The sequence below is a fragment of the Wolffia australiana genome, chromosome 2 (genome assembly GCF_029677425.1).
Source record: "Wolffia australiana isolate 7733 chromosome 2, ASM2967742v1".
Lineage (NCBI taxonomy): Eukaryota > Viridiplantae > Streptophyta > Magnoliopsida > Alismatales > Araceae > Wolffia > Wolffia australiana.
Genome location: NC_135836.1, coordinates 24,666,332 through 24,676,561, shown reverse-complemented (window position 1 = coordinate 24,676,561; position 10,230 = coordinate 24,666,332). Strand labels below are relative to the sequence as shown.

At 40.4% G+C, this 10,230-nt stretch overlaps 1 protein-coding gene across 3 annotated transcripts; it reads right to left on the bottom strand.

Annotated features, from left to right (window-relative positions):
• Positions 1-7,304: 7,304 nt before the first annotated feature.
• Positions 7,305-9,971, bottom strand: LOC144700213 (uncharacterized). 3 transcript variants are annotated; one of them, XM_078571663.1, is made up of 6 exons: positions 9,769-9,971; positions 9,570-9,682; positions 9,390-9,467; positions 9,163-9,240; positions 7,692-8,476; positions 7,305-7,600 (listed from the first exon to the last, which is right to left on the bottom strand). In XM_078571663.1, the coding sequence occupies exons 1-6, from the start codon at positions 9,859-9,861 to the stop codon at positions 7,566-7,568; spliced, it is 1,182 nt and encodes a 393-aa protein (XP_078427789.1). In that variant the 5' UTR covers positions 9,862-9,971; the 3' UTR covers positions 7,305-7,565. The 3 variants fall into 3 exon arrangements, with proteins under 3 accessions (XP_078427789.1, XP_078427787.1, XP_078427788.1); XM_078571661.1 differs by having other exon boundaries at positions 7,678-8,476; positions 9,769-9,970; XM_078571662.1 differs by having other exon boundaries at positions 7,678-8,473; positions 9,769-9,970.
• Positions 9,972-10,230: the final 259 nt, after the last annotated feature.

The window sequence follows — 10,230 nt, the reverse complement described above, 5'->3', positions numbered from 1 at the left end:
ATTATTAAGGGATTGATGAGGCATCTTGAGCGAATTAGAGTGGGAGTAACAAAATCCTCCATGCTTCCCGTTGGACACGCTATGTCCGCTAGGCAAAGGAATGCCTTATCTAATGTATGTACCACTATGCGGGCGAAGCTAGAAAAATATGTGTCCGTACTGACATGAAATTAGGCTTTCACTATCGCCTCTCTACTTGACCCATCTATGAAGCTTCACTTAGATTGATCCACAGGCTAAGAATGAGGTTCTATATACCATCCCCAATATCATGGAGTCAAATTCAGTATCCAGAAATGTTGGGAGTCAACCCACCGAACCATCTGCTCTATCAACGACGAGTGCTTTCATACAAATGGAGCTTGAAGAACTACTAGATCCACCTGAGCTACCACAAAGAGTTGATCCGATTGAAGAGCTCAATGTATATGCGACAGCCCCACCAGCTTTCGGTACAAAGGTGTTGCATTGGTGGAAGACGACGAGTACCATATAATTTGCATTTTTTATATTCCTAATCTCGTGCTTTCCTGATTGAATATCTGATTCCTTTTACCCCCATAACAGGTCAGCTTTCTTACCCCACGTTAGCACCGATGGCGAAGGAATTCCTAGCTGTTCAAGCAACGAGTGTGGCGTGTGAGCGTCTATTCTTAGAGGGTCACCATGTAATCAACTACAGGCGATCGAGGCTCATGACAGAGAGCGTTGAAGCCCTAATGATGTTGAAGTCATGGTACAACAACGATGACTTGCGAGCGGATGAGGACGAAGATGGTGATGAAGATGATGGGCCATTTGACATTCATGTGAACGGACCCACCGGTTAGACTCTGTCATTGCTCCTTGATTGGTGTATTGTAAAATCAGTTTATTTAAAATTAGAGAACTCTGAATTATCTTGTATTGATCCACCTTTGACAGATTTGATGTTAAGCTGAACAAGGCAAACCTTGCGGGAAAAAAACACTTACCAAAGTAAGAATAAAATTAATATTGATGTTTCTCCTTATCGTTAAATATGTGCATTATCTTTCACCGTGCGTCACCTTATTCCCTGCTAATTCTCTCTTGAGAGCTAGATTTTTCTCAATCAAGTCTATTTTATGAGTGCTAAATCTAAATGACTTGATGATTTTGTTTTTAATTGCATGAGTCATGGCATGTGACTTGATGAATACATCATTGGCGGTAAATATTTTACGCTCCGCCAATCAGTTAAAATTTTTTCAAGAAGGCTTTTCAGTGCCCATTGAGACATTCATTTAGATATCATTTTTTTTTTCGTTCATCTGGCTTCATCCTTTCCATTGGACTCTTTTTTTCATTGGACTCTTTTTTTTATCCATATTATGCATGATTGAGTTCCAATTTCAGGTCCATTGAAAGCCACTTCATTTTCTCTATTTTTAACCTCTTCTCATGGAGCTCCAACAATTGAATGTCTCCCTATCAAGAACAGAGGATGAATGCAAGGTGATAGAAGACACTACAAGCTACCTTACTTTAAGTAAGTCAGTCAATTGCCAACTCCATTCCAAGAGCTCGTCTCATTTTAAATAGTGTGATCTTGTACTTAATCTAGAGTGGATTTAAATATATTTTTTGTTTATCACTGGTCTTATTCTTCTCCTTCTGTTATTTTTCTTTCCTCCCTTCTTTCATTTTTCATCTTATCCTCTCTAGACATTGTTTAAGTATAATGTATAAAACGGATAGTCACTTAATACTTTGCCTTTTTTCAATTAGGACATCCTCTAATACCTAATTTATCCATTTTTGGATTTTTGTTTGCTTCTATTACCAAACATTAAATCTGGATCTATCAAATGATCATTGATAACAAAATCTATCCATGATTACATGCCTGGATTTTTCATGAGTTAGAGTATTCATCTGACACTTCCATTGACTAGAATAAAAATAATTTTTAAGGAATTTTTTATGGAGGGGAACCTTCTTTGGACTTTGGTGGCTAAGTTATACAACCCAAGAAAAGTCAGCAGAGAAGACTAGGTATAAATATTTAGAAGTTCATTCCCCTCTCCTCTCTCAACCATCTGTGAAAAATTACTCATTCCAGCCTAGAGCATACAATGCATGCAAGCCCACACTTTTCTTCAGCAAAAGTATAACTATGTTTTACAGTTTTTGCATCAATTTTAGGCTGTTACTTTCATTCTGATGATCATACATGTGATAGAATTATTAGAAATTTTTTTTGTTCTTGACATACCCCCCAGTAAACTTTTCCATTTTTGATGGTGATGATTCCAGCAAGCTGAAGCGACCCTTTCAGTCTCATCCGAATGCCGCTCTTTCTCATTTCGCATCTCCTGCTTCAAGATCCTTAAAAAACCCAAAGATCTCCCATATTTCTAGGCCAACAATCTTTTTTACATAGGTTAAATAATTCCCTGATTAGTCATCACATGTGCCCCCATGTGATGTCTCTTCCCTATCCTCCAATATTTGGGTTAATCCTCAGTTGTTATTTGCGGACTTGTTGATATATCTTTACTCTCCCACTTTCAAAATTTTGAATGGATTTACATTGATCAAATCTGACATGGGTGTCACTGCTTAGTTTTGAGCTTCATCTTTATCACATCCATTTCCATCTATTTCTATCTCTATCTTTGTTCTGCCTCACGACAGCATATTAATGAGCGCATTCTGCTTTAAAGCCCACATCCCCATGTCATCTCTATATCTATCTTTCTTGATGTTCATCCTCATCTCTCTCTCCCTCTATTCTCCATGTCATTTTTATCAACTGTTATTTGAATGAATGGACGCAGGAGCACAGGATGCACCTCGGGCAGAAGGAGATCCTCCGCATAGAAGGTATGGGACACATCACATCCTTGATTGTTTGACTGCCCACCATATTTTATTTTGATGATGATGATGACGATGGAGATGGAGAATTTGGTTTTTTATTATTTAAAAAATGGAAAAACGACTGGGTAATGCCAATTATTTGCACTCGGACAGCTTTTGTGGCCAAGTTCATGAGCATCTAAAATCGCTTCCTCATCGCCACCTTCGGCTGACATCGACATAAGTCACCATGTCTCTCTCTTCATGTAAGAACCTTGTCCCTCTCTTCCCATGAAACAACAAGGGATATCTCTCTCTCTCTCTCAGTGTAAGGACAAGCAAGCAAGAGCACTCTTTTATCTTCTCATCAGACAACAAAGAAACAGAGCTTCCAAGACACTCCATCCGGATACATGGAAGATAGATGGTTAGATGCATTATTCAAAATCAGAGAAGATGATGATGAAGTGAAGATCAAATTCATCAAGGGTATATATATATATATATCTATGTAAGAACAAGCAAAGAAAGAACACTCTTACTTTCTCATGAAACAACAAAGAAACACAATTTCCAAGGCGTGCCATCAGGATATGGGATGCATTGGCAAGCTTATATTTGGTGATTTCAGATTTAGTGATCTTAGATATTCGTTTTTGAACATATCTTTGATCGCAAATATGTCAGCGGCAAACTGTTACAAAGTGGACCACTTGAAGAGATAGAGATTAAAGATGCAAAAATTAAAAAAAAATACCTAAATATGTTATTATTGAATTCTAATCATTCCACCCTCTAACTAAATTCTAGAAAATTATCGAAGTACACCACTTTGCATTTAAGTCATTTTTAATGAAATTAATTCTTAAAAATCTATTAAATCCATTAATTCCATTCTTTTAATACGGAATGAATTCAGTAAAATAACCAAATTAATTCAAATGACTTACTAAATGAATTCAGTAAAATCCCCTCTTCTAATTAAACTACCAAATGAATTCAGTAAAATAATCTAAACTTTTTTTAGTAACTTTTCTTTAGTATTCTTTAAAACTACATCCTGAATAATATAACATCTCAAAAAGTAAGACAGAAGCCCCCAAATATTTATTTTACATTTTAGTGTGTTTGTTTTTGTCCATACCTCAAGATAATTCTGAAATTGAAGTCTTGTCTACCTATAGTTTGCCCTATATATTACAGAGTATTTATATATATAATAATTTTTCTTTACTCTAAGTTAAAACAAAGACATAAACCCCTGACATATCAGGTACCATTAAACTATAAATGCCATTATCCCTGGATTCAGTGAATGTTAGATTTGTACTGATAACTTTTCTACTGAAGATGGTGTGTTGTGAATTAGTGTAATATATAATAAATTAGAATATTTTTAGCATAATATACTTTGGTAGATGCATAACATTTGTGTAATTTATGAACAATTTTGTGCAATTTTTGACACTATGTGCGAAATTTGTTCTCTCTGAGCGAATTTTGTTCGGTTTGTGCCAATTTGTTTGGTTTGTGCAAATTTGTTTAGTTTGTGCAAATTGTTCTAATTGTGTGAATTTTTCTATTTGTGTGAATTGTTCTAATTGTGTGAATTGTTCTAATTGTGTGAATTGTTCGAATTGTTCGAATCCACCATTGTATTTACCAAAGTCCTATTTTTTGAAATAAAACTCCAAGCAGTATATGAGAAACCTAAGCCATACAATAGATAATGAGAAGAGGCCCAATATACAAGAAGCTCTCTTTATGAGCCTATTCAAACATCCTTAAGGACTTGGTCAACTAAATGCAAGAATTGTAGAACTAACACACAATTTGAATTTGAAATGCCTGTTTTCAAATCTGAGGAGGGAAGGTGGGTCTAGTCTGTAAATAAGGAAATCCTAACCCTCCAAACTCTTGGAATTAAATCCAATGGTTGAGAGAATAGAGCACTTTTATTTATTCTCTCCTCTCCTCTCCTCTCTTTGTATCTTGTCTTAGATTTTTGTTCCCAATTTTTTGTTGGTAGCCTAGTGCATCAATTTTCTTTGATCCATTCTTGTTCTACAAGAGTATATGAGAGACATTTCAAGTTTGAATCAAGATTATTGGAGAAGGAACACCACTTGGCCCTTGGGGGAAGTGACAACGAGGTTCGTGTGATCTCCTTAATGTTTGATTTTGATTTTATCACCTTTTTGATAGGTAAACATTCCAATGGATATCATAGACTTTAAGCTTTACAATACATCAAATGTCAGTAAAAAATTCCTCATGTAGCAAAAGTTACAGCTTTTTCAGTCTACTTCCCATTGGCGCCCAATTCTCCTGCCAAGCAGAGCTTTGCCACTAGCAAACTGCGGTCAAAGGTTCACTTTAACATTAAATCTTATTTCTTATCCTAAAAAACCCCTAAAAGTCATAGAAATCATATTTAATTATTATAACTTATCTAAAACAAAATAAATGTGTATTTCATTTATTTAAAATAGTTTGGCCTAGTTTTCATTTATTTCATTGACTTTCTATTTATTAAATACTTAAAAATCCAGAAAAATAAAAAATCACCTAAAAAATATTTTATAATGATCCATCTGGATTCGACCCTTACCCTATTCTAAGTAAGGAAATTTTATAAATATTATTGCATAAGTTAAAGCCTTAAAAAACTTATTTAGCACAAAATCTGGTTAATCAGCTGCGGCCCCTGCAAAGGTGGTTTTTGTAAAAAAATGATGCAATTAATATAGTTTCGAAGAAGTCTCAATATGAAAGTGAATTCGACAAAAATATCAAAGAATGAGTTGGAGTTCCCACGATAGTGTTGACACATTTTGGGGTGATTTTTTGTGTCAACTGATCATGCTAGCAAGACAGAGTCTCTGGCCATGTGTCACATGGTCAAACCCCGAGCTAGGTTTTTGGTTCGAATCTGGCATGTGCCGACCTCAATGCTCGGAGCAAACAACTGAGCATCCTTGATCTTGTGCAGCGGAAGTCTTTGCAAATGCTTAAGATCACATAGAAGGGGTTAGAGGAGATTGTGGGAACGCAACCCCGTCAGGGAATAGGGCCATTACATTAATATCGTAAAATAGTAATTCATCATTGGGATCATTACATGGGGGAAGACAAGGGGTGATACAACGAACGAGACGAGGCGCCTTGCACCATGTAGTGTCGTCTCACCACCTCGAAGCTGCCGTTCCGCGCGCATGCCCGCTCTACCGCTATACAAGTGCCCCGGCCCGGGCGTCGTGTGCCCGCGGGCGTGGCGATCACACACGTCACCCTTGCCTTGACGATCACACACGCCACCAGCACCCGTGTCAACACCTTCGTGCGCAGTCTGCACGACGTCGCTGCATTCGACACCCCAAACTGGGCGCTGCGCTCCCAACACTACCCGCGGAATGCTATGCGCCCTCTGTGTTGTCTAGGCATTCTTAGTCTCCTGACGAGATGTCTCCCCGCACACTGCCCGTGCGGCCGCTGCGTGCCACCCCACACAACTCCGCGCGCTGCACCCGTAGCACGCCGCCCGGCTTGCGCGTCCCACGCCCACGCGTAGCACTCCCCGCTCCCGCACAGCGATTGGCACTCGCGCGTAGCGTTGGCGCCCACGCATGGCGCTTGGTGCTGGCGCGTGGCGCGTGGCGCTTGCTGCTGGCGTGTGGCGCTTGGCGCTGGCGCGCGGCGCTTGGCGCGCGTGCACTCACACGCTTGTCGGCCCGCGCACCCAGCACGCGCAAGCTTCACCTGATCCGTCCCGCCTTGGGCGTGGACAGGCATGTGCACCGTCTGTAGTGCATCACCACGTACAGGGGCGTTGGCCTGAAAGATCAGGTTCGGGCATTGCTACCCATAATGACTTAGTCCTTTAATGTCGTGAGCCTAGCACACGGACGCACCCTCCCAATAAGCATGCAGGCCTCTGGGCAGCGAATGTCGCCTAGTTGGGGGCCTAACACCATGTGCAATGTGGTTTTTATTGTTGTAGGTATCCAACCGCACATCAAGAATGAGCTTACAAAATTTGAGCAAATATTTTTCTCATGTGTGGAGTTTACATGAAGGGAGCATTCAAACATGGCTCTTGCATGCATGGTGATGCAATACAAGATTGCACAATGTACACCTCTTTGCGGGCAAATAAATCCATCATTACATCAGCATTACTGAACCGTTCCCTAAAGGTCAATGCTTTGTGAGAGGGTAAAAGAGGTTACAGTCACATATTTCTGATATCTTTGGGCTTGTGACTCATCAGTACATGTTATGCCTCATTTTATTTAAGGTGAGAACTCCCAAGCGAGTTGGATAGTTGGTTGCTGAGCACTGTTCAGAAAGCCCTCCTCCCCCAACTTATGTGATGTCTACTCGCCTCCAATGGTGGGCCAACACTGGAGAAAAATGACTCCAACCGGGCTCCCCCTCACAATTCAACCGGGGTATTCTATTATAGAAAAGAACAAAGGAAATACCGACCAAGCAAGATTAATTCTCAAACTGGAGACACACTACATACATGGTCAGAGCCATCTCTAGACTAGACTAGACAGTGAAGCCCTATCTTTTCCAGTTCAGAAGTTTCTCTGATAGACGAGACACAATATTTGTTCACTATTCTACAAAAAACAAAAAATGGGTGATCTCGGTCGCACAATTTGAACTATGGAAGAAAGCCCCGCTGTCAATAAGCTTCAGCGTCCCCTCTGTTCAGTGTCCTCTCCAACCTGACCTCAAAGGGGGTCAAGTGATAGTTTACTCTCCGATCCTGCAACCCGAGTTAAAAAAAACCCAATATTGACATTTTTCCATTACAAATTTTGAAAACTAGAAAAAGTTACCCACCTCTCTGTACTTACTCGAAGTATTGGGAATTCCTTTGATGGCGCAGTCGGGTTTGCCCAGCAGTGATATCTCATCTGGGCTAAAACGGCTTGGAGATTTTCTCGGCAATGGCGAAGATTTCGGACTGTTCTTGAGATCTTCTACGGTGAGAGCTCCCAAAATGGGTCTTTCCTTGTTATCGCAGGGACTATTTTCCTGATTATCGCGCGACGGTAGCCAGTTGGATAGACTCGCGTCGATTCGGATAGTATTATTATTATTATTATCCTTACGTGGGCTTTTCTGAGGGTCAGAATAACCCGCCTTGGCGACGGACTTCCACTGCGAGAGATTCTCCACTGGGTTGAGAACCGATAGAACGTAGTCTTTTCTGTCCCTTGCGACGCCGGGCTGGGCGGCGGCGATGGGCGGCGCCGCCGCCGGCTTGGCGGCGCTGGTCACTTCATTGCACTCTCTCTGCTTCTCTTTCTCCAATTGCAAGGAGAAGTATGAATCGTAGGACTCGTCTTCTTCATTCACTGGAAGTTCATCGTCATCATCTTCGTCTTCTTCGTCGGAATCATCGTCGTAAACGTAGCCATCTTCGTCTTCGTCTTCGTCGGCGGCGCAGTTCTTATATCTGTGGTTCGAAGGAAGGCCTTCCGATATATTGTCTTTGCATGTTTGTTTGTCTTCTTCTTTGCGTAGCACAAGAGAAGAATCGATAGCTGCTGGGATCTGCTCGTACGTGGTCACGTTTAAGTCGAATGTCACTTTTTTCTTTGGGCTGCTGAAAGTTGATTTATCGCTTTCTTCCCTGCTACAGATGTTACAAGAGAGATGGAGAAAGAAATAAGAGATAACAGAAGAGATTGCGATGAACATAAGGATAATGATGGAGACAAAGATCGAGATAGAGAAGAGTTTGAGCTTCCCAATAATATGTACTATTTTAGATTCTAAGCTATCATATAATCCCACAAAAGTGATTCAATTTTAGTAATTATGGGATTTAGACATTTAAAGTAAACGCGGGCATTGATTATTGGCAGCGGCTAAGTTATTTTTAAATATGCTGATGGGATAATTTAGGATGGATGGACAGAAGAGGATTAAGTTTATTCAGATATAAGGTTTAACTTGGAGAGAATAGGTAAAGTTCTCGCTGATGCCTAAAAAAAGACTGGCCCTTAAGATCAATTAATCATCATCGGACACAGGTATGTCCTTTATGTTCTTCCAATCGATTGATTCATCTTTAAGAATTCTTCAGGGGATGGAAACAACAAGAGAGAGATGGAATACAGATTATGCGAAAGGGATAGACACAGAAGTAGAGTCAAAAACAGTAATTGAAAGGATATATATATACACACACATATATGTATATGTAAAATACATGGAGTAACTGATTTTAATTTTCGCAGTTGAGCTAAGAGACAACCCATTGAAATAGAATAAGAAACAACACATTGAAATAGAAATAGAGATGGGAAAAAACTACACCTTGAATCTACGAAGGGAAATGCCGACTTCTCGTCAGAAATCTGCTTCAGAGTGGGTTTCAACACGTCTGCCGCACATCTGTGTGAGATATATATATGTATATAAATATATGCAAGAGAGACGGAGTAACTGATTTTAATTTTCGCAGACGAGCTAAGAGACAACCCATTGAAATAGAATAAGAAACAAAACATTGAAATAGATATAGAGAGGGGAAAAAACTGCACCTTGAATCTACGTGGAGACCTGCGGACTTCTCGTCAGAAATCTGGTTCAGAGTGGGTTTTAACGCGTCTGCCGCACACCTGTGCGAGAAAACACGGTCGATAAATAACAACCGAACATCTATTTAGAAGAAACCTCAAGAAAATGATACAAATTTTACAAAGGAATCGTTGATGAGCTACCGTTGCTGAAAATTAGAAGCTGGCGGAGGGGCTTCCCCCGCGATCGACGGCGGCGGAGCCTTGAGCGGAAGAGCGATCCCACTATTCTGTGATTGTGGAAGCCGGAAACTCTCCTAAGAAATGAAAAAACAAAAAAACCCATTTAAATCTGAAGAAAAACCGATGGAAAATAGCCGGAGACAAATCGTTGGTGGCGGACCTTCGTTCTTTCTCTTGACGGGATTCTATGAACTGCCTTCCGCCGCTTCCGCTCTTTGGGTCCTCTGAAGCAGCCGAGGAAGCAACCGCCCATCTCTCTCAATCTCTATCTCTATCTCTCCTCTTTTCTATCTCCTTCTCTTCTTCGTTCTTTCGCACTGACGAGAGGAAGGGGACGAAGCCAGGAGTAAGGATTTTGAAGAATATGACCGTTAGAGACGCCCTCTTGTTATTATCACGACACGTTCTTTATCGTTACCCCTCTGGTTCAGTCTGGGCGTGGAGAATAAGCGAAAAGGGTTTGATGAGTGATGACCGTTGGAGGAATGAATGCAGAGCCCCAATGTGGGACCCATGTGGTGATCAGTTTAAAACATTAATTGCGAAATTTGCTACCCCCAAATGACCCCAAAAAATTTAGGTTTCGTCTGACAATTAAGTATTATGTTTGCCTGACCGTTGT